Raw genomic sequence first — 27,199 nt, 5'->3', positions numbered from 1 at the left:
TCCAACCCAAACCATTCCATGATTTGAGACTTGTTACTTCCTGCACAGTCCAGGCTTAGCTCAACAAAAGCACATGAAGCTCAGTAGCTGTTCAGTGAGCAGCACTGTGTGAAAATTTCAGTATTGTTCCCTGTTGAAAATTAGTTGGACTTGACGTATTTGTTGAATTGTCTGTTTTTTTCAGAACAGTGCAAGAAATTTTCTCCAATAAATCTTATTCCAACAATTAAGAAAATTTCAGCTTGGAATTCCTGAAATTTTTGGCCAAAATTTTTCTGGCTCTGATTTTTAAAGGACAAAAAAAAAAAAAGCACAGAATAAACCCAGATTTTTTGATGACTATTGCTGTTCACTGAGCCACCATGGTCAAGCCCAAATCACTACAGTTCAGTTATTACCAATCCTTCAGCTTTTATATTGGGAATTGGGAGGAAGAGAACTGGGAAGATTCCATGCTTGTGAGGAGCACATCAGATGTGCTTTGTGTCTTCAGGTCAGTCTTGGGCCCATGAGGTCTCAATCAGATCACAGAGGTAAACATTGCTTTGGCATGAATAAAACCCTTTTAAGGGGTAAAGAATAGGAATTGGCAGTAAGTGTTTGTAAAGATAAAGGTTTTTCTTGAGGCATTTTGCTGTGAAATGACACCCTCTGATTAGTTTGAGGATCCCTGGGTAGGCAGGTTAGAACTGCCTCGAGTCCAAGCCATATCACCAGTGTATTTCTAACTCTCTTGCTAGCCAAGTTTTTGGAGTGCTGTGTAAAATGTGGGGTAGAGCAGGAGGAGACACCACAACCTCTCTGTGCAGCCTCTTCCAGTGCTTGCTTAACCTCAAAGAAAAGAAGTTTTTCCTCAGATTTAGGTGGAATTTCCTGTTTGTGCCCGTTGCCCTTTGTCCTGTTGCTAGGCACCAGTGGAAAGCGTCTGGCCCACTCCTCTTGACACCCACCCTAAATACACCTGGGCATTGATAAAATCCCCTTTCTGTTGACTCTCTGGGCTGAATAGGCCCAGCTCCCTCAGAGATGCTCCAGTCCCCTCAGCATCTTCATATCCCTGTTCTTTGGATGTCACAAGTCATCTGTTCTGCTCCTCAGAAATTACGTGTTATTAAATATTTTTATATGTAAACTAAAGTCTCGTCCTTTGTCTCTGGAATTTGCTGCTTGCCAAAGTGGATGCATTCCCAGTGAATTGAAAGCTTATCAGCATCACAGCTGGAATGTGTTGCTGGGAAGGTTCCTATGCAAATTAAGTCTTTCAATTGTAAATATTTCAGCTACAATCCTTTTGATGGACCTAATGAAAATCCAGAGGCAGAGCTTCCACTGACTGCTGGAGAATATATTTACATCTATGGAGACATGGATGAAGATGGCTTCTTTGAAGGTGTGTTCTAGTAAAATGAAATGTGACTGACCTGCTGTGGGAGAGTTGATCTCTCTCCAGAAAATGAGAGAGGAATTTAGTGAATCTTGAAACCTCAAGGTAAAGGTTTTCTGCCTAAAGTTAGTTTGTTAGAAGGAAGAGCAGATTCTGTTGGAAAAGGCTTTATTTATGTTATGATTTAATTAAGTCTCAGCCATGAAATCCTGGTCTAGTGATTTCAATGGAAATTTTGCTACTACTTTCAGCAAGTTCCAGTTTTCATGCCCTGTGGTTTCAGCTCCCATATGGTTCCTCCCTCATCATGGAGAGGAACATGTTCAGCCCCTTCTGCAGATGGGCTGTTTCCCTCTTTCCAGTGACTGTAGTGAGCCAGGAACTGCAGCAGGTGATGGGCTCCATTGCCTTGTGCTCTTTTGGCACCCAACCCAAATTACAGTTGTGACCCTCGCTGCTGTCACACAGTTTTTCTGTTCTGGCCCCTTTGCAAACATGATCCTGGTTGATTAAGAGGTAGATGGAATCAAAACCAAGATTTGTGGGCTGTAAATTTGTGCTGAAGTTTCTTTGTGGAGCCTCTTGCTTAAAGGGTGATGGTTCCTGATTTCCTGAGGTGCTTTGCAAGAGCTGAGGCAAATGCATGTGTGTTGCACTGCTTGTTCTGTGACTGCTCTGCCTCATTTTTCTTTCTTTCTATTCCCAAGCTTATCATTTATTTGTTTGTTTATTGTTTAAAGAGTAAAAAGGTTATTCTTTACTAACCTTTTCTGCTTTCCCTGCTTTCAATTGATTTGCTGTATTAGAGTTTGGAAGGGGGAAGGCAGTGCAGTCCCCATGTGCTGCTCCTTTGTGGTATGATGGGTCTGCACAGACCAAGTGCTGTGTATCTGTTGTCCCCACAAGTCTTTTTGGGACACCTTAAGGAGTTAAGTTGAGAAAGGAGGGAGCTAAAAGGAAGGCCAGAGCTAAATACAGAGCTGGAAAGATGGACTTTCTTGAGGAAGTACTGCAAACCCCCAATCTGTATGGCTGGGAGAAGACATAAAATCATCCATCTGCGTAGTTCGGGAAGGCTGAAAAAGTTAGTGAAGGAGCTGTGATGAGGAAGAATGGGATAATGAAGAAGGAGAAACCCTTTAGCTAATTACATAACCCAGCTTTTTACCTAGTTGGCTCTGAAATGTGTGGAGCAGTGAGTCTCCTCACTGTGTCCATTGGGACCTAACAAGGGAAGCCCTAGGAAATCAGGAAACATTGCCAGGAATAACCTCCCTGAGGTTTTTTCCACTCCTGACTGCAGAGCAGTTGTACCCTGGCATAGATGTTGTCCCGTAGTCCTCACAGCTGAGTTGGAAGGCTCAAAGGCAGGAGCAGTGGTAACAGGTGTCCTGTTTTTTGTTTAGGGGAGCTGATGGATGGCCGGCGAGGGCTGGTCCCCTCCAATTTTGTTGAGCGAGTTTCAGATGATGACCTCATGACGTTTCTGCCTCCGGAGCTGAGTGATCTCACCCATAGCTCATACCAGGAGAAAAGTTTGGTCAGTGCAAGCACCAGCAGTGGAGAAAAGAGCGAGTTCTCCATTGAAGAGAGTAGCGTCAGTCCGTTGGCCAGTAGAGCAGAAGGAGACCGGGAGGAACCCGTTAGTCACACAGCAGTGCCTTACCCAAGAAAACTGACTCTGATCAAGCAGCTTGCCAGAAGCATAGTTGTAGGCTGGGAACCACCTCTTTTGCCAGCTGGCTGCCCAGACATACAAAGCTACAACATCTATGTGGATGAAGAGCTACGTCAGAACGTGAAGAGTGGCCTTCAGACCAAAGCAGTGATAGAAAAGCTGGATTTACACAGCAGGGCTTACCGCGTGTCCGTGCAGACGGTGACGGAGCACGGCAGCTCTGATAAACTGCGCTGCACTTTCTTTGTGGGGCAGGCTTTTGGCGTGGCACCGACGATGCTGAAAGTCAGAAGTGTCACGGCCACGTCAGCAGAGGTCACGTGGCTTCCCTGCAACAGCAACTACAGCCATGGGGTGTACCTCAACGGGCAGGAGTGTGATGTGACCAAGCCGGGCGTGTACTGGTACACCTTCCGCAACCTGCAGCCCAGCACCCAGTATGTGGCCAAGCTGGAGGCCCGGCCCATGAAAACTCCTTGGGAGGAGGTGCCCCAGGGGCAGGAGCAGGACTCAGCTGTGATACACTTCACTACCCCTCTAGCAGGTACCGGCGGCCTCTGCGTGTGGAGAGGCTGTGCTCGGCTGGCCCTTCGCTGGGGAAGCCGTGGGGCAAAGGGAAGCAAGGTTGATTAGGTCCCCAAAGCCTGAGGTGCTGCACTGTTTTTTCTTAATGCTTTTCTTCCTTTATTTTAAAATTTGATTATCTCTTTTGCTTTCATTTGCTCTGGGACGACATCCTCTGTGCTGGTTGGAGCAGCTGGTTGGGCAGGGAAGAGATGGTTTGCCGTGACCTTGCTCCAAGGGTTGCTGCATCATGGCCTCAGCTACTTTTGCAAAGTTCTGTTCTCTGTGCATTAAAGCTCTCACAGAACAAGAGCACCTTATTTCCTCTGGTTCTGTCTGTCATTTCCCAGGACTGGCCTGGCTGTTGTAGTTCAGTTCTGCAGGGGCAAGTCTGGTTTGGGAGTTTGTTCTTTGATTCTAACCAGGGTTGAGCTTTATGCTGTAGCCAGACAAGCAAGAGGAAATTGTGTTTGGTCTCTCACAGGCACACCTGATGCTCCTTTGGATGTCCAGGTAGAAGCTGGTCCCTCTCCAGGTATCCTGGTTATCAGCTGGTTACCTGTCACCATTGACGCCGAGGGATCTTCCAACGGGGTCCGGGTCACTGGCTATGCCGTGTACGCGGATGGACAGAAGGTGCGGGGTGTGGGGGGGGCTGGGGCTGCTGCAGGGGTAGCACGAAGTGTTGGACCTTAAGACATGGAAAGCTCGATCCAGGAAGGTGTCCTGAGGAGGCAGTGACAGTCCCTGGCCTGGAAAGGAGTGACATCAGAGAAGGGGCATTGCTGGGGTGTGTGATGCACACCACAAAAGACATCTGTCCAGATTTTGGAGGTGCTCCTGGAACAGGACCCTTCAGCAGCAAAACAGGACAGTCAGCCTCCTCTGCTCAGCGCAGGCAGTGGCCTGATCCTTTGGGAAACAGTGAGTCCCCAGGGCATGGACAGAGCACAAGGACAGGTACACAGCCACTACCTGGGGCTTTCTCTCGAATGTGAGGAGTGAGGTGTAGTGATCCATCATAAAGTTGGCATCCCCACAGCGTGGGCAGAAGGGTCGGGGATGAATCTGCCCCTCTGCCCTGCTTAGGTGAGACCCCACCTGCAGAGCTGCCTCCGGTTCTGGGGCCCCCAACATCAGAGGGATGTGGAGCTGCTGGAGCAAGTCCAGGGGAAGCTGTGCAGATGCTCCCAGGACAGGAGACCCTCTGCGCTGGAGCCAGCACAGGGAGAGCTGGGGGTGCTCACCTGGAGAGGAGAAGGCTCCAGGGAGAGCTCAGAGCCCCTTGCAGGGCCTAAAGGGGCTCCAGGAGAGCTGGAGAGGGACTGGGGACAAGGCATGGAGGCACAGGACACAGGGAATGGCTTCCCAGTGCCAGAGGGCAGGGCTGGATGGGAGATTGGGAAGGAATTGTTCCCTGGGAGGGTGGGCAGGCCCTGGCACAGGGTGCCCAGAGCAGCTGGGGCTGCCCCTGGATCCCTGGCAGTGTCCAAGGCCAGACGGGACATTGGGGCTGGGAGCAGCCTGGGGTGCTCCAAGTGGGAGGTGTCCCTGCCCATGGCAGGGGCTGGAATGAGATGGTTTTTAAGGTCCCTTCCAACCCAAACCATTCCGTGAATTCCAACATACAAACACCCCAGGGTTCAGTACTATTACAGGTACAGACCATCCAAGGACATTCTGTATTAAAATTGTCCTGTGGTCTTGTGCACACATGATGTAGTTTGAAGGAGCACAGTGCAAAACAGAATGATGCTGTGTTGGATAATTGCTCTTTTGTTGTGGAAATGCTTTTTCCTCTTCGCTAAAAGGTCAAAAAAAGGAGGAGTCTAGGAAGGTAGTTGAAAGAATGGCCAAAAAAAGGGAAAAGCACTAAAAAGCACTTAGGAAACAAGGAGAGTTAAAATCTGGAGTGAGAGTGAATGTATTCATATTTTGTAGACTATTCAGTTTCTCAGATTTCTCTTTAACTGATCATTCTTCTCAGATACTGTGCCAGAAGGGTGGGAATTCTGTACAGCTGCCCTCCAGAGCTTTGGGGTCTCTCTTTGGGTTGGGAATTGTTCTTCTCAGAAGGGCTGAGCTGTGCAAATGAATAATGCCTTCCTATTCCTTTGCTTACAGGTGATAGAAGTTACCTCTCCAACAGCTGGGAGTGTCCTGGTGGACTTGTCCCAGCTTCAGATGTTCCAGGTGTGCCGCGAGGTTTCTGTGAGGACGATGTCTCAGTACGGGGAGTCCGTGGATTCCGTTCCAGCCCAGATTTCCTCGGTCCTGCTGCGATCCTCCCACTGCACTTCCCCTGTCTGCACCACCGTCCCCTCCAGACTGGCCCGGGGGGGCCCCAGGGCCTCGCTGCCTGCCCGCAGCCCGCAGCACACACCTGCGCTCCCGCTCCAACAGAAAATTCCTGCTGAGAGCTCAGATGCCAAACTGATCGATCCCTCCTCCAGTCCCGTCGGCTCAGCATGGCCCCTGCCAGAGAAAGCCTCTTCCCCACCACACCTCCCCTCCCCCAGTGCTTCCTTGGTGCAGGCTCCAGGCACTTCCCCACAGGGCTCGGACACTGGGGGAGACAAGAAATGCCTGAGTGTGCCTCCCCAGCAGGCTGGCACAGTGCTCCCAGGGCAGGGCACGGAGCCTGGTCCTTCCCAGGAACCGGGATTGCAACAGCCGGGTGAAGGGACAGAGGTGCAGGTAAGTGCTTACTTCTCCTGCCCAGTGCCAGGTGTGCAGGGAAGGGCAATGGATCCTTTTTGGGGAGTGGAGCAAGATGCCACAGCATCTTTCTGTGACACACTGTTGCCTCTGGGCCATCATCCAGTGGTGGCAAACAGGGAGTGTTGGCTGCTGTTGTGTACCTGGAAGATGCCGCTCACGTCTTGATTCTGTTTGCCAGCAGCTGAGGAGCAGAGTGAGGAAAGGAGCAATTTGCAGAGTTAAAAGGATGTTCCCATGTTAGTCTGGCATTGCTGTGCTCTCTGACTTGAAGGGACCTTCTCCAGTCTGGTGGGTTTGCACAAGGCAGTGGTAGAGCACCTTAGTGGATGGCAGAGCGAGGCTGCAGAGCTGGCAAACTGTCCTGACACTGGCTATTTGCAGTTCCCAGTGGGTGAGTGACATTCCCAGTGGAATCCCCAGTAGCTTTCAGAGCTCTTTCAGGACAGTGTTGAGGATGTCTGAGAGCCATATAAGACAGGTGAATGATTGCTCTGTGACCAGAGGGAAGTGGGCCCTCCTGGTGTGGGATGTATTACATCGGGGAGAATAATCTATTTCCCATTCTGACCTTTGACATCAGAACTCAGGGGAGTGCTCCAAGCTGTTAAATTCAGCATAACTTTATTAATCATGGCAGTGTGATCTTGCAAAGGCTCAGAGTTAGGCTGAGATGTCTGAGAATTGCTGAAGCAACAGCAGCTTGGTGGGCCCAAGCCCAAAGGCCAGCTAAATACCCAGAAGAAATGAGATGTTGAGTCCAAAATTTCAGTGATCAACTCCTGGTCATTTGCAGCTCACAGTACCTTGGGTCAACTGCTGGATTCATTTACCCACATTTCATAGAATCATGGAATGGTTGGGGTTGGAAGGGACATTAAAGATCATCTAGTGCATGACAGGGACACCTTCCACTAGGCCAGGCTGCTCCAAGCCCCATCCAACCTGGCCTTGAGCAATTCCAGGGATGAGGAGTGTCCTGGTGGATTTGCCCCAGCTTCAGATGTTCGAGGTGTGCCAGGAGGTTTCTGTGAGAATGATGTCTCAGCTGGTGGATTCAGTTCCAGCCTAGATTTCCTTGGTTTGCTGTGAGCCTCTTGCTGCACTTCACCTGTTTCCAGCATTGTTGCCTCCAGACATGCAGATGTCTGGTGTAGATGGCTGCACTTGTGGTGGTTGCTTTGCCTCCTTTGTGGAGAGGAGTGAAACAGGTGCTCCCAGGATGCAAATCGTCCTTCTCACTTGAGATGTGTCTCCTCTCTTGGCTGTCAGCAGAGGGAAACTGGGTGGGAGAATGAGCTGTGAGATTAGGCATGAGATCAGGATCTGGCTGGCTTTTGTGTGAGCCCAAGGGACACTGAGAAGCTCAACACTGCAATGTCTCAGTGCCCCTGGGGTCTGATCCTTCAGTGTTTCCAAAGTGCGCCTGGTCCATAAGGACAAGGTTGTGCTCCATTGCAAAATGCAGGGAGGCTCCCTTGGTTAGAGCGAGAGAAAGAGGCAGCTGCTGAGGGCCCACCTGCCTTACCTTTCTTGTTTCTGGAGCTCCATTCCTCCATCTCCCAGAGGTTTTCTTGAACTGGTTGGAATACAGATGAAGACCTTCTTTAATTCTCACTCGGTGACATAATCAGGAGCTTGGTGTACTCTCTGTGTATATTATCCTTCATTAATTCCCCTTTTCTTCACACCCCTTGCACCCCAGGAAGTCCTGGAGTAGTGTCCTCATCTCCAGCTCAGCCCACCATGCCAGATGGTGTCTAGGACATGCCTCTGGCAGATGACAGTGAGAAAATTACCTTGTTGTATAGCTTGGGCTCTCCTTGCTGCTCTGAAACCTGTTCCTGTCAATACCTTTGTGGGCCTTTCCTGAGCTGCAGCACTGGGAGCTCCATGTGTCCTTTGGGAGCTGAGGACAGGGAGGGATTTGCTCCAGGGCTGGCCAACATTTCCAGCTGCAAGTTGCCTGCCAAAATATTCATATGCCTACAGCACAGAACACACCAGAGGGTCAAAGAGTTTGGGGTGGTAAGACTCTGTTTTGGTGTATTAGTACTCTGAGATACCTGCCCTTGGTTTCACTGCTGGTTTGTTTCCCAGCTGGAGCAATCCGCAACCAAAGCGCCGGAGCTGGGAAGCCCGACCGACAGCAGGGGGAAGCTCCAAACAGAAACCTGCCACATGTGCTCTGTGGAGGAGGCACCCAAAGGTCCCAGTGCTGACAGGGAGAGAGAGGCAGAGAAGCACCTGAGCCCAGAGCCTCCGTCCTCCCCCAGCCAGGCTGAGGGGACACAGGACACCTTCCAAGATGGAAACACGAGTGGGACCAGCTGCCAGGAGTTCCTGAGGTTGTCTCCTGGCAAGGAGGTGATGAAAGAAATGTCCAGAGTGAAAAGAGAGGTTTGTTTCACCTTGGTTGAATGTGTGTGCCTGTGGAGGGATGTGAACTCTACTTGACACTTTGAGTTTTCCAACCTTAGGCAGCACTGTTCTGCAGGCTGTAAAGAGAGGCTGATGGCTGTGTGTGTCCACACATGCCAGTCACTCCCTGGCTGCTGCCCACTTTCTTTCCTACCACACTTGAGCTGTGTATGTGCTCAGAGAAAGGAAAAATGCTCCTTTGTTGCTGAAATAGAGTCTGGGAGAACTGAGAAAATGTGTTTTGCTTTTCAACAGCAAGAAGAAAAACTGTCGGAAATGGGCCGCAGACAGTTGACCCTTTTCTCTGAGCACAACCGGAGTTCTGACCTTTCAGATATTTTGGAAGAGGAGGAAGAAGAGGAGCTGTCTTCAGAAGCTCTGGAAGAGAAGAAATGGGACCAGAGAGAGCCGTGTTCCCAGGAGAACGGGGAAAAGGTAACTTGTCCCGAGTGCTGCTTGCGGGGAGCACCGGCGCAGCCATCCCATGCCATCAGCTCACAGGAGGAGGGACTGGGCTGAGTCTTTCCCAAGGTCCTGCTGCTCTGCTTTTACTCCCAGTGTTGGCTCAAGGTAGTAAAAACACAAGGTCTTTGGGAGAGGGAAGGGTGTGTGTTTGTAATGAATGGAGCCAGGGTTTAATTAGATGGAAAAACACACAGGGTGATGTGATGTTTAAAATCCAGGGTTAAAGTCAATGCTATTGATTGAGTTCTTAACACCGATCGTAAACAGGGAACAGTCAATGCTCTCAGGCACAGGGTGGGGTTGTTGGGGTGTCTTGTGCAGGGCCAGGAGTTGGACTTGATCCTTCTGGGTCCCTTCCAGCTGAAGATATTCCATGATCCTATGATTATTTGGCTTAGGCCCTGGTGCTCTCTGTAGCCAGGGTTGGCATGTAGGAGCAGAGCTGTGGCTTTGCAGTTCAGATGCTGCAAGGGGCGAAATTCTGCCTGAGCTGAGCTGTAAGTGACCAGGTTAATTCGTGCTCAAAGAGTTAAACCTGGCCTGAATGCACCTGTGGGAATGTGATTCCAACTGGAGCCGGTGTGTAACCATACAGATTACAGCAGCTGGGATGAACGTCCATGAGGGAAAGGACTGAGGGTGAGAGACTGGGAAGTTAAAAAGCTTTGCAGGAAATGTGATACGCCTGGATGGCAAGAAAGCAGCCTCTCTTTGATTTTTCATGTGACCAAAGAGCATCTGTGGTTGATGGTGCCCTGTGTGGCTGCTGGTCTGCAGGGATGGGGCTGGTGAGCACTCAGTGGTAGCAGACAATGTAATGACTTGGGAGTAAATTTCCTTTTCTCCCTCTGAAGGGGCTTCTGCTTCCCAGGTGTGGGATTGGACCTGCAGCACAGCACATCAGGAGCCCCAGGAGAGCCTGGTGGCTGGAGGGGCTGGGGCTACCTCTGAAGGTTTTGGAAGGGCTTCCAGTTGTTGGGATTGGACTGGGAAAAAGTGGACGAAAAACAAGTTTCCTGGAAGGAGAAAAAAGGAAATAAGGGCAATCAGGAGCACTATTCTTTGTGGGTTTTTTCTGGGTGTTCTATTTGCCTTAATGTTTTTGTTTGGTTGGGTTTTTTTCTGAAAGGAAACACCAAAACCCTGCTTACGTCCTGTTGAGCTGAACAAACTGGTGCTTCTTGACTGGATGAAGTAACTTTTCTGCTCTGGCAGTGGCAGAGTGAGAGTGACAAGATGCTGAATGGGGAGAGGACATGAGGGCAGGAAGCTTTAGGGCACAGAGCTCCAGTGACTGCCTTATGGATTGAAGGGGATGTGACTGGAGTAGGGCTGTTTTCTAGGATTCTGCATATTTAATTAAATTTTCTGTTACCTCAAGACTCCTCAGCCAACTCTTTCAGGATCCAGAGGATGAAAACACACAGGGGTGCTGCTTTTAAAATGCTTATCCTCAAATAAGTTGTTTAATTGCTGAAACCATTTATTGTATTAAAACTCAAAAGCAGAAGCCACAACTCTGCGAACAGCTAAAAGAAGTCTTACTGAACTTACTTTATGGTTGTATTTATGAATTTGGCATATTCCTAATGGGTGCTGACAAGGCAGAAGCCTTGAGCATGTGTCCTGTAAGGAGAAAATTGAGGGTTTTTTTGGCCTAGAGGAGTTGAGTGGGAGATTTTGTGACTGCCTATAACTATTTGCATGATGGTTAAAAGGACAAGAGCCAAAGTCTTCTTGTTCCTGGGAGATGATATATAAAAAGAGGCAGAAATCATGAGGTGCTGTTGGAGAGGTTCATGCTGGAGATGAGACCTCTTTCCCAGGAGGATGGTGCAGCCTTGGGACAGGTCCCCAGAGGGTTCAGGATCTCCGTTCTTTGGTGTTTTCAAGCCTCATCTAAGCAAAGACACTGATTCATTGTTGGCAACAGTCCTGCTGCAATTAGGAGACTGAACTGGAGACCTCTGGAGGCCCCTTCAACCAGTTCTAAATGTAATTCAAGACCAACTTTTGCTTGGAAAAAGCCATCGAGGTTGGAACTATCAGTAGAGAGCCTGCGACTGCCTTTGTTTCTCCCCCACTGTGGTTCAGTGTTTAATTATCTCTGAACAGACCTGCTCATGGCTGTAGCTTAAAACTTCAATAGCTACACATGCTTGTTAAGCTATTTGTAAGTGTCTTTAGAGCACATAATGATGTAACTTGTCAGGGAAGTTGAACGAGAGACCTCCAGACGTATCTTCCTACCAAAATGACACTATGCATCTGGGATTTTACCTTTTGTGTTAGTGCTAATGTAATAAGGAGCAAACCCATAAATTCTACAGTTGGTCCACAGCAAATTTTAAAATTCAGCAGTGTTGTCCCCAAAATTTTCTTTTAACCAGTAGGCTTTCCCCCACCTGCAAGTGAAACTCAGGTCTGTGTGACCCTTTGAGGTAAAGGGGTTTTTCTTTGTGCTTGTGGGAGCTCTACTCCTGGATTTGCAGACAGGAACCTGCAGTAGGGCTGTGCTTTGCTAGGAGATGGGAAGGGCCCAGGCAGCAACGTCTCCAAGGGGTGTCCTACAGCAGGGGGCCATTCCCTGTGCTCCAGGGAGAGGACAGAGGTAAGGGGGACCCGTGGCTCCGGGGGTGAGCGCAGGCTGAGGCTCAGTCCTGTGGACAGAGGAGCCCACTCAGCTCTGCCGTGGAGGGACTGCACCTCTCCTGCCCCCGTCCCGCCCCGAGGAATCCTTCCTGTGGCAGGATGAGAGGTGCTGCAGGCAGCTGTGTGTGTACAGGAGAGGCTGGGAGGGAGCTCTTCCATGCATTTGCCTTCCTTGCTTCCCGCTGCATTGCTGGTTCATCCGATTGCTTTTGCCAGAAGATCCATCGCTCCCTCTGCCCCCTCCCCTTGCTTTGCTGCAGCCACAGCTCCATCCTGCTCTGCTGGGAGGGAATCAGGGTCACTTTGCCTCTTGTTTTAATGTTTATTTCCTCTCTTTTTTCCTTTGCTTGTCCTGGCTGTGGCTTTTCTCGGGGTCTGGGTACAGATGGATCTTTGTGATACTGACAGCGATGAGGAGATTCTGGAGAGGATCCTGGAGCTCCCACTTCAGAAGAACCACAGCAAGAAGTTGTTCAGCATCCCTGAAGTGACTGAGGATGAGGATGAAGACGAGGATGTTACAGAAGAAAAGACAGACCCTCAAGACTCGCTGGAAACACAAACCTACCATTCAGGAAGAACAGAGAAACCACCTAACAGCAAGGAGCCATTTCTAAAGGAAGATGGGAATAACACCTCCATGGATGTGTCTGCTCAGACTCTGCAGGAGGAGCACGGCGCTAAGGAGAGCAGAGCAGATGCTGACCGTGCAAATCCTGCCTTTGGCCAGCTGGCCTGGAGTCAAAAGAAGGCACCCTGGAACTGGGGCTATCAGGAAAACGACCCAAAGTCTGGGAGTGGCACAAGTCCTTCTTGGAGCAAGAAGAAGGGAAATAATTATCGAGAGAAGACCCGGAGTCGGCCTGAGATAAGTAGGAAGAGACAGAGTGATCCAGCAGAGCACTGCAGTCGTCTGCTGGGCAACTGCAGCCAGATGGGGAGCGGGTTATACAGAGCTCCCAGTCTCAGGGAGGAGCTGAATGTTGTCAGCAGTGCCGGTGGGAAGGAGGGGTTGGATTTGTACAGCCGGGCCAGACAAGGCACCTTACGGAAAAAAGCCCCAAGAGCAGTGGGAGCAGGGGGGGCAGAACCTGCTGTGATGGCAATGCACTGCCCCAGCCCCAGGAGCCTGGAAATAGACATCGAGTATGACTCTGAAGATGATCAGGATTCAACCTGTGCATCCTCCCCGGAGAGCAGGCTGTGGCCAGAGAGGTCCCAGAGCTGTCAGGGGGACTGGAGTGATTGCTCCAGTCAGTCTGAGGTTGCCCACCCAGGTGGCAGAAGGGAGCTGACCAGGCTGGAGATGATGGAAGAACAGGGTATGGAGTGGGCTGGGTCTCCGAGCCAGCACCTGAGATTCTTCTGCCGGGAGAAGGAAGCCCTGAGGGGTGAGAGCAGCTCTGAGGAGCAGGGCTGGGAGCTGGACTGTAAGTCACCTGGCTGGAGAAGGAGGCTCGAACATTCTTCGAAGGGGATACGTAGCACCTCCTTGCACAAAAGGGTTGGGTGACTTTTCCTATTCTGGCTTTGAAGCAGCTTGCAGTGGCACTGGCTTCCCTCTGCTTCCCTGGCCTGCCTGTATCTTGCTTTGTTCCGTGTTGTCCAGGAAAGGACCCTCCTCTAGGATTGTCTGGAAGAATACCTGAGAGATTCTGTAGTTCTGTGCTGCTCCCTGGCTTTTCTTGTAGTAGCTGCTTCTGCTTTTCCTGCTCCCTGACCAGGTGTCACCGATGCAGTATTCCTTTTCACACTGGGTCTTCCTCCCCACGGCAGGAGGCTGTGGGACCCAAACGAAAATCCCTGGTGCAATAAGCTGATTGGTGAAAGCTTTGTGTAGATGCTGACTGTAATGTCATTGCCTCCCCTCGAAATGCCCTTTCCTCCATCTTCACCCTCACCAAGGGGATCGTCACTGGTGCCTGGCAGGGCGCCTGCCTGTCCTCAGTTCTGTTTTCCAACTCTCTTGGTCTTTCCAGCTCTAGAGTGTCCCTGAAGAGGAATGTTGCATTTGGATGCACTGCTCTTTGTGAAGTGCGTTTGGGCTGAGCACTGTTCAGGGAGTTGGAAGGCAGAGGCTGCTACTAATTCTCTGGTGGTTCCAATTGCAGGCATCCAGTCATAAAGATTCCAGGGGCCCAGAGCCACCCTGCCCGGCCGCGTGGCAGGCTCCTAGCAGGAGGCGGAGCAAGAGCGTAAGAAGAAGCCAAATGCAGAAACCTTTGCTCTCTAGTCCAGGTGAGCAGCAGTGGGGGGAGATGAGGGCAGCAGGAGAGAGGGAAGCCTGGAAGTGGCTGGGGAGAGGCTGGCAGGCAGTGCCTGGGCCTGCAGGGCTAGGGCAGGGGCAGGGTGCTGATGTTCTCTCTGCTGTGTCCCCTCTGTGCACAGGCCCTCCAAGGAGCACCGCTCCCGAGAGCTCTGGCAAAGATGATGGCATTCGGATCTTTGTGGCTCTCTTTGACTACGATCCTGTCTCCATGTCCCCTAACCCGGATGCAGCAGAAGAGGAGCTCCCATTTAAGGAGGGGCAGATCCTGAAAGTAAGAGCTTAGTGAACATCTCCTACTCTATGGATCCATCTGGTGTTCCTGGGGCAGCATAAACCTTGGGAGGTCTGCAGCTTCCTCATGAGGGAAGTAGAGGGGCAGATGCCCCTCTTACATATCTTATTTATATATCTTATTTATATATCTTATTTATATATCTTATATATATATATATATATATATATATATATATGTATATATATCTCCTATATATCTTATATATCTTCTCTCTGGTGACCTGAGGGAATGGCTGGAGCTGTGTCAAGGAGGCTCAGGCTGGAGATCAGGAAAGGTTCTTCCCCCCGAGGGTGCTGGGCACTGCCCAGGCTCCCCAGGGAATGGGCATGGCCCCGAGGCTGCCAGAGCTCCAGGAGCATTGGGACAGCGCTGCCAGGGATGCCCAGGGTGGGGTTGTTGGGGTGTCTGGGCAGGGCCAGGGGCTGGGCTGGGTGATCCCTGGGGGTCCCTTCCAACTCAAGATATTTCATGATTCTTTCTCTGTGCAGCTCAGTCCCTGCAGCGTAAACTGTCTATTTCCCCTTGCAGGTTTGTGGAGACAAGGATGCTGATGGCTTTTACAGGGGGGAATGTGCTGGAAGGGAGGGATACATTCCATGCAATATGGTGTCAGAAGTCCCTGTGGAGAGCAGTGAGCTCAAGCAGCAGCTCCTAAAGCAGGGGTTCCTGCCTGCAGACACGGAGAGCCCAGGTACTCTGTGTGTTTGTGTGTGTGTGTGTGTGTGTGCCCTGCTCTGTGGCTCTTTGCTGGAATGTGGGAAGCTCAGTCCTGCTGTCGTGTGTGGGCGCTGCAGCCACCAAAGCCATCTGGAGGGCTGTCTTGGATCTGCAGCCTGATTTAGCGGCTGCTCCGCGGCAGGGGGGTCTGGCTGGATGGGGGTGTTCCAAGCTCTCGGTTCACCCCTGACTCCACTGCAGTGTTTGCAGCTGCTGCAGCTGCTCCTGGGCTTGAGGTGTGGGAACTGAGCACAGAGGCTGAGCCTTGCTAGGGGAGGGGAAACAGAAGCGTTTGGAGAGCAGCTGAAGGATGTGAACAAGAGCTCTCGCTCTCTTCTCGCCTTTGTTTTGAAAGCCTGTGACTGAACTCTTAGGATGACCCTGCTCCTGGGTGAGAGGATCTGTGATTTGGGAATGGCGATGGGGAAGAGGGAGGAAAGCTGTGAGACAGCAAGGTAGGCAGACAGGAGTGTACAAGGAGCAGACCTGGTCGTTGGGTTCCTCCTTCCTTACTCCCTGAAGTACGTGGTCAGTGCTTTGTGCACTGCAGACTTTTCCTGTTCATCCCACTCACGTACTCGGGGAGGAAAGGGAGCATCCCTGCGATGTGCAGCCAGCACAGCTCAGGTGGAGTCAGGCTCAGTGGCTGCGAGCTGCCCCTGCTGTGAATACTGGTCCCAGTGCCTGTCCCTCATGCCTCCACCCCTCAACCTGCACTCTTCTGTGCACCCTCTACTGCCAGTGCCACTTGTTGGATCTGCTCCACTTGTTAAAACACCAGGATATTCCTGGTTTGCCTGATCCCTGTTTCCCTGCCAGTTCAGCAGTGAAAAACAGCACATGGCAAAGGTAAGCTCTGACATTGCCTGAGCTGGGGAAGAAACCCAAATCAACCAAAAAGTAAGAAAACTCAGCAAAAAAAAAGGAGCAATCCAACTCCTTCCTATTTCCGTGGAGGGAGACCCAGTATCCAGCCCTAACATACCTTTAAGGTCCCTTCCCACCCAAACCATTCTATGATTCTGAGGGGCTGACAGTGCCCAGCTCCTAAATATTGGTCCCTGGAAAGTTGATCCTGAGGAGCACAGGGATTGAAGGAGCCTGATGCTTTCACTTGTGATTTCTTGAGTATGTTTTTCCTTTGGCCTCTCTCGTGTCTGAGGAGATTTGAATAAGGTGTTTCCCACATCCATACTCTTTCTCCTGTGTGTATGCCAGAGATGGCTGGATGCCTGTGGTGGCCTGTGTCCCTCTGTGGATACACAGGGCTCTCTCTGCCCTGCCCCACTGCATACTCTTGAAAGAGTAAAGGATTTTAATAGCTCTGAGACTTCATTAAACATGAAGGGTTTGAAAGTTTTGAGGAAGGTGGTGGTAGTCAGTAAGAAGTACCTTGTGTGTGTGTGCAGGGAGGGACTGTAGTTTTGGCACTGGTGGGGCCACACCTCAAATCCTTGGGGCAGTTTTGGGCCCCTCTTGTCAGGGACCCTGAGGGGCTGGAGTGTGTCCAGGGCAGGGAACGGAGCTGGGAAGGGGCTGGAGCCCCAGGAGCGGCTGAGGGAGCTGGAAAGGGGCTCAGGCTGGAGCAAAGGAGGCTCAGGGGGGACCTTGTGGCTCTGCACAAGTCCCTGACAGGAGGGGGCAGCCAGGTGAGGGTTGGACCTGATGATCTTAAAGGTCTTCTTCCAACCGTAGTGGTCCTCTGATTCCTTGGCAGTGGGGCTGGCTGTACCTCTGCTGTTTTCCTGCTGCCATAAACCCCTATCACAGCCTTGTAACTAAGGAAATGCCTTGGAGGGGTTGGTCTGGGCACTCTGCGGGTTCATTTGGGATTTCATCCAGTCCTGACCCTGCTCAGTGCAGAAACTTTAGCTAGAGGGCTGGGATTTTTCAGGTGTTAATGGTACAAGATTTTATTTTGTCCTTATGGTGCTGCTTCTGAAAGATAAGAGCAGCAAAGTCTGTCTGCTGTGAGCTGTGGAGTGGCTAAAAGGCATAAGCACAGTGTGGATTTCTCTGTGTATTTGGGCTGTGGATCATGCCTCATCTGAGTCCACAGGCAAGGCTTGGAGGGCTTTGCCCACAGAAATCCCGGTGTCAGCCTCCCAGGGGAGGCATGTCATCTCCTCTGTTCCCTGTTCACTATTCAAGATGCTTCTCACTTTCCATTCACTGTCTGTTTCTCTTGTCTATTTATTTGCTTTTTTGGTGTTTTTATTAAGGAAATGGCACATTTTCTCCACCTCCACGCCGCCAAACCGTCCCTCCTCCAAAACCCAGACGCTCCAAGAAAGGTCTGTGTCACCCACTGCTTCCTCTTTGGTTTTTGCTATAGGATTACAGACTGCATTGAATTTTTACTACTTGCTTTCAGGACCCTCAGACGTTTGTCTCTGTACGACTGCTAGGAAGTGGAAAGAGAGCCCATCCCTGTGCTGGTGTTAAGTTTTTAACAACAGTGATGTCTTTTATAGTTTTGGAGCTTGACCTCTGCTTCTTGTTACGTTCCTGAGTCCTGGTTACTGGTGTAGACTTTCAGTTGCATGAACAGTTTGCTTCTGTTGTTTGCTGTCTTGGTGTTCTCTTTATTGTTTGTCAGTTTTGTCGCGTGGTCACTGTTGGAGATGAGCTCTTACTGATGAGGCATTCTCTTCCCCCAGCAGGGCTGGACAAACAGGAGTACAAGTCTCAGCCAGGTGAGAATTGCTTTTACTGGAGAGTAGGTAATGCATGATCAAAGTACAGATGTGTTTTGTGGTCAGGGGCCAGTGAGACACCCTGTGGTGCTGCTTCAGAGCACTGTAACAAAAGGTTTTAGTTCTTTCAGTTCAGCAGTGGGTGCAGAGTGCTTGGACTGAGCAGAGGGTGCTTGCAGGGGGAGCACACATGTTGCTGTGCTGTGGGAGGAGCAGGCCAGTCTCTCGCTCATTGCATGCTGTGGTCCTTAAGATCCAAGGGCTGCTGAGAGGCTGCTCCCCCTGCTGAGGTGCATCATCTGTTGATATCCAGAGAGGCCTGGTCTGCAAACCCTTTGCCAGCCCATCCAGTGCTGACCCGAGGCAGGGTTTAAATCCATGAATGTGTGTTTTCTGCAGCAGCAGACTTGGCTTTTGTAGGCTCAGGGCAGGTCTGTAGGTAAATGGGGCTGAGCAGGCAGGAGGTTGTGGATGGCAAGGCCGCACCTCCCTGTGTGCTGTTCCCTGGCCCTTGGAGGATAAATTTTGTAGCTCAGTAGCAGAACATTGTGTAGTGGGAGGAGAAATGTCCTTTCAAGACACTGTAAAGAGACAGCTGTCCTCTATGTGTATATATGTGTGTGTGTGTGTGTGTGTAAGTAGGAGACGTAAAATAAAACATTCCTGTACATACAGACAGAGCACCAGGATGCTGGGATGGGGGGTTATCCCCACTTTTGTGCTTATGAGGTGAAGAAGAAGATTGGAAAACTGCTTTACCAAATGCCTCGAAAGTCTCTCTCCACTCAGTTTCCCCCAGTATTCTTTTTGTTCACTCCACTACAAGAATGGTGAAGGAGTTGCTGTGATTTGGGATTTTGTCCTAAGACAAAATTTCCATCTGAGAATATTTTATTTTTGTCCTACAGGGCAGAAACATAAAGACATTGAAGCAGAGCTGCTGACTCCTCGCAGGATGGTGGCTGCCTTTGACTACAACCCTAAGGAGAGCTCTCCAAACACAGATGTGGAGGTAACCACCAGCTGCTCCTCTCTTTTTAGAGGTTTCTTCTTCCTGTCTCTTTTTTCCTTCTCTCCCAAGACACTCAGCCCTTTGATCCAACCAGAGTCTCAGTGGAACTGTGTGAGTATTCATGGCATCCTTTAGTGGTTAGACAGGCCTGAGCAGATCTGGGGCAGGAGGAAGCAGCTCCTACTGGTAGCAGCTGATCCCGGAAACACTCTGGGAAAAGGAAAAACCTGCTTAAGGGTTTGAAAGCACTTCTGGCACTTAATTCGAGCGTGACTTTTGTGTTAAGTATCTGTGTAGGTCTTGGTTCAAGCAAAAAGATTTAGCTCCAGTTTAATGGACCAGTCTGCAAATTTCTTGTTTCCAAGCAATTCCTATATATAGAATCACAGAATCATGGAATGGGTTGGGTTGGAAGGAATCTTAAAGCCCATCTCATTCCAACACCCTGCCATGGGCAGGGACACCTTCCACTAGACCAGGTTGCTCCAAGCCCCTTCCAGCCTGGCCTTGGACACTTCCAGGGACAGGAAGGGATATAATCTAAACAGGGGAGGATATAATGCAAACAGTATTTTTGTGGATCAGTCTGTTCCAGGTGGAAGGGTGGCGATGCAGAATCCTTTTTGCAAAAAGAGATGAGCACATGCTCTGTTCTCTGTTCCTCCGAGCTGTGTGAGCTGGGTTAGCACTCTGAGCAAACACAAACGTGGAGTTTGGAGCCAGAGCCTTTCCCTTCATCCACAGAGGAGTGTCTGGCCAACAGAGGGCACAGTTCAAGGAGTGCTTGTGTCTCCTGCCCGGACAGACACGGCCGAGGCCAGAGCGTTTTAGGGATGGTGGAATATCTTGGGAGAGACACAATGCGAGCACGTATCCAGCCACCCAACACTCTTGAACCCTTGTCACCAAAGAGGGAACTGTACTTTTTGCAGTGATTCACTCTTCTAGAACTTTCCTTTTGGACAAGAGCTCAAATTATTGAAACAAGCTGGTACAGTTCTGTGGGAGATGCTCCGCAGGAGCGACCTGCAGCCTCCAGACATAAATTGAGGGCTAGGGATAAAATATGGTAAATATATTGGAAGTAGATCCCTTCCAGCTGACACTTGTGAAGTGCCAGTGTCTTGAGTGGGACTCAGCCTGTTTGGAGCCTCCACTGGGCAGCTTTTTCCATTAAAAGAGACTGGTGACACCTTTGTCTTTGTCCTTGTGCCCCATGGAGCATGTGCTGGGGAGCCTGACAGGACAGAGAGTCACTGTGTGCTGTGCTGCTGTTCTGTGTCCATGTTAAATCTCCCTGTTTGTATGCATTCCTGCTAGTGACCAATCCCTGAGTGCTGCGTACAGAACAGGCTCAGATTTGTAATTATATTTATACAGGACAGATTTGTAATTATATTTAAAGAAATTAAAGGTATTTCTGGTGTTTGCTGAGCTTGTCCTCAGTGCTTTCCAGAGCAGGTGGTAGGGAATATTTTGAACCCTTATTAAAATTGGTTTAAAAATAGGCTTTGCTCTTGTCTTAATTTATGAAATGCTTCCTTAGCAGTGAATTCCAGAGTTATCCATTTCAGTTTCTCTCGTGCATCCTGGTACTGCAAGACTAAACACAGTGGTCTCCCTCCCTTGGAGTGAGATTGGGCAAGAAGCCTGGGGGAGCCAAGTTCCTGGTGAGAATTTCCAGGCAGTGCTTCTCCTGTGACCTCTGTTCTCTGGCTCTTTGCAGGCTGAACTGACCTTCAGTGCCGGGGACATTATCACTGTCTTTGGGTCCATGGACGATGATGGATTCTACTATGTAAGTGCAGGGCTTGGGAAGATCCTGTGGTTACACTGGAAATTGTTGGAGTTCATCGAGTGGCAGGGAAGCAGAAATCAGGGAACAAAGTATTCTGCTTTTGGGAAAAAAAATAAACTCCTCTTTACTTAGTGCTGGGCAGCCTGTTTCTGGCACTCATTGCTCCTGCTGTAAGTCCAATATTACAGAATCCTGGAATGGTTTGGGTTGCAAAGGAAAAGGTCATCCTTTTCCACCCCCTTCCATGGGCAGGGACACCTTCCACTATACCAGGGTGCTCCCAGCCCCAATGTCCAGCCTGGCCTTGGGCACTGCCAGGGATCCAGGGGCAGCCCCAGCTGCTCTGGACACCCTGTGCCAGGGCCTGCCCACCCTCCCAGGGAACAATTCCTTCCCAAGATCCCATCCAGCCCTGCCCTCTGGCACTGGGAAGCCATTCCCTGTGTCCTGTCCCTCCATGCCTTGTCCCCAGTCCCTCTCCAGCTCTCCTGGAGCCCCTTTAGGCCCTGCAAGGGGCTCTGAGCTCTCCCTGGAGCCTTCTCTTCTCCAGGTGAACACCCCAAGGTATCCCAGTCTGGCTCCAGAGGGGCTCCAGCCCTGCAGCAGCTCCGTGGCCTTTAAATATCCCAGTGGTTCTGAGTTTGTTTTGGCACCAGTTGCCTGCAGGTTTCCCAAAGCCTTGCCTGCATTTTTCCATGCACACACCAGCTGAACCAGCACCTGCTCAGAGCTGGCATTTCACCAGCACTCGGACACTTGGGTCAGAGGCTGGGATGGTGGTCCAAGTAGGCAAACACGTTCCTGGGGCTGTGCCTGCCCTCCAGCTGTGTGCCTACGTGAGCCTTGGCCCTTGGATCATCCACCCCTCTCTTCCTGCCTGGGAAACGGTGTGCCTTCACACATCAGACTTGAGGTTGAGCTCCAGGTTAAGTCTGAGGGCATCACTGGGAATGTTTTGTTTGATCCTTTTATAGTGTTGGACAGACAGCATTGCTGGGGTGGGTTTTGTCTCAGCCAAATCACCTCCTGTTGAACTGGAGACATGTTTGTACGAATACAATAATGCAGCTCTGGGCCGCTGTGATCATGGATGCAGTGCCTCGTTCTGTAAAGACATCAGTAAATACCAGGGCAAATCAAAGGCCTCTGGGGCGCCTGTGGCACAGTCATATTCCAGTATGGTAGTGGAGATTCTGAGTTTGTAGAAATCACCATGTTGCTGGAATACCTTTGTCACAGTTTGCTGCCATCTCTTCTTGCTTTACTCTCTTCTGTGTGTCTGTGCTCTGAATTGTTCCACAACTAAGCAAGGAGGCGAGTTGTGGAATTTGCTGAGGATCCTCCCAACATGGATGTGTTCTGGACTTGTCTCAGCCCACAGCCCCACCTTCTCTGTAGGGCACTGCACCTCGAGTTGTTACTCATTTCTCCAGGAAAGCTGATGGGGGAACTGAATGTTGATCTTGCAGGGAGAGCTGAACCAACAGAGAGGGCTTGTCCCATCCAACTTCTTGGAAGCTGTCCCTTTGGATGGAGACACGGCCGAGGAATTCCACTCCAAAGATAAAGAAGCTTCTCCGCTGAGTGCTGAGAGCCAGGTGAGATGTGACTGCATGGCACTGCCATCCAGGCTGGGATGTGTCTGGAGCCTGGGCATTGCATGGCATGCAGCACCCATGGGATCACTGAACTTACTGCATGCTGCCCGTTCATCCCACGGGAGATGCCTGAGGGAGTGCTGGGAGCTCTTCCCGAAGATTTGCTGTAGTGCAGAACGAGGCACAAAACACCACCACCTGCTGGGGCCTCCGTGTGCTCAGCTGGGCACAGAGCATTCAAATCCCACCAGCAAATTGTTTAGATCCACTGAAAGGTCAGTGGGGAAATCCAATTGGATGCAAAGCTCAGCTAGCTCCCCAGGCACATGAAATTCCACAAATATGGTTATATCCATGCCAGAGAGTTCTGGAATTAGCAACACCCAAATACCAATGTTCTTCCATCCACCCCAAGCTAGAGACATGTTAATCCAGGCTGAGGTGCTTCTGGATAAATTCAAAACACCCTGAGGAGTTTCCCAAACAGATCTGTGGGATGGATCCTACGGTTTCAAAAGCATGCCCCAGAGGCAGGGAATTCAAAGGTTTAATTAATCCCTTGCATATGTTGCTGAGACTTTTGGAATAAAGGCTTAAGCGGGAGATTGGGGTCATGTCAGCAGCTGAGGCCAAAAGTGTAGCAGCTCCTTTGTCATTCATGGACCTCCTGTGCTGTCCCACTCTGGAGTGGGAGGCAGGAGGGACCCAGCTTGGTCCAGCTCACATGGGCTCAACCTTCAGTCGTTCTTGGGAGGTTGTTGGCACTGTCATGTGGTGCCAGACCCACATGAGTGGGAGCAGGTTGGCTTTGAGCCATCCTTAGAGGAGTAGGTGGCCCTGAATCCTGCTCTGTTGAACTCCCCACTGGTGCCATCCCAGCTTTCCAGCTATCTGCAGCATTCCTTGGCCTTTTTTCATGCTCAGCTCTTCCTTTTCTCTGTATCCATCTCTCTGTCTTCAAATGCTGCTTGGTCTCCCTTCACCTCAGCCCCATCCCTTGCTTCCAGGCATTCCAGGCTTTGTGGGTATAGGATTTGCACTCCAGCCTTGATGCCTTCTCGGGCAGAGCAGCCTGGCTCAGGAAATGAGGTTTGTGGGCTGTTTGTTGGATCATCTTCTGACCTCAGCAGCTCTCTGGGATCCTTGTACTTCCCTGTTGAGGGTACTGGTCCTTGCTGGGGAATCATAGGCTAATCAGTTCTTACTGCCAGGGTTTTAGAACCCTGAGGTCACCCAAGTCCAGCCTCCCTGGGGGTTAACAAGGATGCAGAGTGGGGTTCTTTCTTCAGTTTCCCTCTCAAAATTATTTACTCTTACCAATTTACTCATCTGTTGAAATAGAGGGTGCCAAAGGAGACCTCAACCAGTAAAATGAACGGTGGAATTCCAAGTGTAATTTATTGCAGATCTTCCCCTTCCCTCTGGCATCAACCAGCAGCCACAGGGCCTGTTTCAGGTTCCAGGGGTCCTTATTCCAGCCCAGGTCCTCCCAGGAAGCGAGGGGGTTCAGGTAACCTTGTCTGCCACTTGCAGGTGTGAAGGGTTTGCAAAGCCAAACCCACTTTCCTCTCTGCTGTCCACTGCTGCTGAGTTCAGTGGGTGACTGAACCCCTGGGCAGCACTTTGGCCTGCCTATCCCTGCATGCTGAAGCTTGGAAGCTCTTCTCCTATGTTCCATGACATTTTTTACCCAGAAGCACCTTTCAGGTGTGTTAAAAACAACCCATATAAAATAGACACATTTCAGGCTTGCCTGCCCTTCAGACCTTTCCATTTGTCTCCAGTCCTCTGTGCCTGAGATCCAAGGGAGCTTCCCCTTGCACTGGCTCTGACTTTTGGGCGCACAGAGCAGGAACCTGTTGGATTTGGTACTTTTGGTACTCTCCTGATCCATGAACTGCTGGTCTCTGTAGTCTGGGGGCTTGGAGAATTCAGATGATGATGATTAAACCAATTTTATTTCAGTGAGAATTAGCTTGAACTCTCTAGGCATGACTGTGCTTTGGCTCCTTCTGCATCATGCCAGCCTGGCTCCTGTCCTGCTGCCTCCCTGCTTCCCCTGGATCCCTGTCCCAGGGGATTCTGGCTCAGCACTCCAGCACTCCTCCCACTTGTGCTTTGCAATCCAGACCTGTCTAAACAGCTTCCAAACAGGAAGGGCATGTTTTCCCCCTGTTAAAAGTGGTGTATTTACCCTGCTCAGAGCCAAATGGGTATTAATTAACTGCATTTAAGTGTGTTTAGTGATTCCTGAGGAGACAGGACCCAACCCCACGGTGGTTTTGGCTGTCACAGCAATCACAGCATCCCAGCGTGTGGGCAGAAAACCTCATGGGGAAGGCAGAAGAAGGAAAAACCTCCTGTAGAACAGACATATTCCATATCCATCCCTGAGCTGGAATGAACTCTCTCTGTGATACAGCCATGCCTGAGGCTTTACAAATTCCTGTGGCACTTTCACCCCACAGAGTTAAGGAAAACTGGTTTGTTCAATTTGCTGTTGGCAGAGCAGACTCTCTGCAAATTCCCAGTCCCGGCTTGAGCCCTGGCACCTCAGGGGGGATGTGTGTGCACCATGGCAGAGCTTTGGACTCGGTTACAGTTCATTCCAGTTGCAACAGAAGCTTCTCCATGAGTGATTTTTAAATCACTTGTAACTTCTTGGATGTGATGTTCTCACCTTGTCTGTTCTTCTCACTTCCCCTCTCCCTGCTGCCCTACCAAAGGCATGAGAATAAGGACAATTTATTTCCAAATTGAACTGGGGAAGGTGGATCATTTTGAATTATTCCTGAGTAAATCTTAAAATGCCGGCAACTGAAAAGGTGAAGCAATTGAACTTACAAACTGACAATATTTGGGGATTAAACAGGCAAACAAAAACAGCACAAAGAGGAGGATCCAAGAAGTTCTGGTCACAACCAGGGCCCAAAACACTCATGCTTACCAGCTCAGAGCAGCTGCTTTAACGCTGTTCCTGCTGATGGAATATTTTTCCATCAGTAACATGCAGTTTCTGTCAAAGACTGATTGTAAAGCACCTGCAGAAAGTGTTTGATTCTAATTGATTTCATGTATTTATTTCTGCCTGTGTTACGCACCCGGGACGGTTCTTTTCTTCAGAGAATGAGGAAGAGAAGAGTCCAATGATAGATATGAATGATACATAGAGAGAGCAACCATGTAAGTGTGTGAGACCTTCAACCTCCCACCCAGCCCAGCACCTCAAAGGCTCCTGTGCCTGGAGTTGGCTCCTTTTCTTGCTTGTAGTTTGACAGGCTGGTTTGGGGCTGGTGTGGGGCTGTGGTGGCAAATCCACCTTCAGGTCTGATGTCAGACCTTTCACTGCCATGCGGGTTGTGTTAAAGACAAACCATTCAGCACACGAGGTGCAGTTGGTTGGAACAATTATCTGGTGGTTTTGGGGACCAGGATGGGACTGTGTTGCATATTCAGGTTTGGGAAGGACCTGCTTTATAATTCAGCTTGGCCCTTCTGTTCACATCAACAGCCAAAGCTTCGTTTGGCCTTCGCAAGATCCTCCTCAGTCTGAGCACACTTCATGGTCAGCCTGGGGTTTTTTCCTTCTGGATTTTACTCCTTCCTGAGAATAGTCCTGAAAAACCCCTGCCCGCCATCAATTTAAGAAAACAGTAACATTTAGTCCCTAAAACCAATGCTGTGTGGATAATTGTTCTGGGGCTGGGTGGGTGAGACCCCTGGTTTTGGGGGGCAGTGGGAACAGTCTTTGTTTTCCTTAGTTTCAAATGTTTTCCAGAAATGGTGTTAATCAGTAACACCTGAGAGAGCACTAAAACCACTCCTGAAAACTGACATCACTCTTCTTTATCACTCTAATAACTTGTATGAGGATCTTGACAGGGCAGTTTTTCCTTTGTTTCTCTTAGAGAGGAACCCCCAATTTTAGTATGATTTTTCTGTTACCAGGTGAATCTGTGAACTGGTTCTGTTGCTTTTCTGCCACATAGAGACTCTGAGGATATCTGTACATGTTTGTGTGTGTGCTGTCTGTACATGTGCCTCTGTGTGTGGAACTCTGCCTGGGCATCATATTCCACGGCAGGGAATCCACAGCAGGACTTCCAGCCAGACAGGAAACTGTCACTTCCTTCCAGCTGTTTGATATTTGGCAATGCCATTGGTGCTGCAGTGTTCTTACTCCAGTAAATAATTGTGACTTTGCAAGTAGGTTTGGGTACCTGCCTCTGTTTGCACAGGGCTTTTCGTGCACGACTCTGCAGGAGAAATTCTTTGCGGGGCCACTTCAGGTCTGCCCTGAAACTGTTCTACCTTTACCCAAAAAGTGTTTTCCAGTGGCGTGTGGACAGAGCCTCCACTGCCCTGGCTGCACAGGGGCCTTTACATCCCTCCCACATCACCCCCTGAGTATTGGTGAGCCCCTTCTGACTTTAGCCCAGTGCTCTTGGGCGTTTCATCCAAGGATTCTTTGTTGCACAAATCATAAATAGTTTCTGGAGCAGAACCTGGGGATTCTTTCTCTTGCTCCCAGCTAAGACAGTGGGCTCCAAGTTAGCCTTTACCTGGCTTTCTTTTTCTCTTTGCCTCCATGTCTTGCATTTCTGGCTGCAGAAGGTTCATCTGGATTCATTCAGGTGTATTCCCAGACTCCTCAGACCTGGCTAACGCTGGGGTTATCAGCACCAAGTGCTGTTCGTGCACAAGGGAGCTGCCAGGACAGCCAGAGGTTGCAGTTGCTGCTGCAGCATTGCTTGGAGTGGACCTTGCAGGCAGAGTGCAGCTTTCCCAAGGGCCAGCCTGGGCCATCCCTCAGCATGTGTGACATCCTGCAGCGTGTCCTGCTGGCCTTTGGGCACCATGCTGCACACCTGGAGTGTTGCAGGAGTACCTGGGAAAGGAACATTTTCAGGTGAACAGAGACTGTGAGCTCAG

The 27,199-nt window shown here is 50.2% G+C and overlaps 1 protein-coding gene across 1 annotated transcript in view; it reads left to right on the top strand.

Moving 5' to 3' along the window:
- The window catches only part of TSPOAP1 (TSPO associated protein 1), a gene marked incomplete at its 5' end in the record, with an annotated part of 68,090 nt that overhangs the window by 37,876 nt on the left and 3,015 nt on the right, over nt 1-27,199 (top strand). The window contains 15 exons of the mRNA XM_082294876.1: nt 1,281-1,390; nt 2,791-3,606; nt 4,111-4,262; nt 5,751-6,323; nt 8,445-8,744; nt 9,021-9,200; nt 12,268-13,386; nt 13,994-14,120; nt 14,271-14,422; nt 14,975-15,137; nt 17,386-17,457; nt 17,827-17,859; nt 18,768-18,871; nt 20,598-20,669; nt 22,139-22,267. Coding sequence (XP_082151002.1) covers nt 1,281-1,390; nt 2,791-3,606; nt 4,111-4,262; nt 5,751-6,323; nt 8,445-8,744; nt 9,021-9,200; nt 12,268-13,386; nt 13,994-14,120; nt 14,271-14,422; nt 14,975-15,137; nt 17,386-17,457; nt 17,827-17,859; nt 18,768-18,871; nt 20,598-20,669; nt 22,139-22,267 — 4,102 coding nt within the window. The remainder of the gene's footprint in view (nt 1-1,280; nt 1,391-2,790; nt 3,607-4,110; nt 4,263-5,750; nt 6,324-8,444; nt 8,745-9,020; nt 9,201-12,267; nt 13,387-13,993; nt 14,121-14,270; nt 14,423-14,974; nt 15,138-17,385; nt 17,458-17,826; nt 17,860-18,767; nt 18,872-20,597; nt 20,670-22,138; nt 22,268-27,199) is intronic.

This window comes from Coloeus monedula (genome assembly GCF_965178545.1).
Source record: "Coloeus monedula genome assembly, chromosome: 20".
NCBI lineage: Eukaryota > Metazoa > Chordata > Aves > Passeriformes > Corvidae > Coloeus > Coloeus monedula.
The sequence above is the reverse complement of the archived record's forward strand: the minus strand, read 5'-3'. Positions and strand labels throughout refer to the sequence as shown.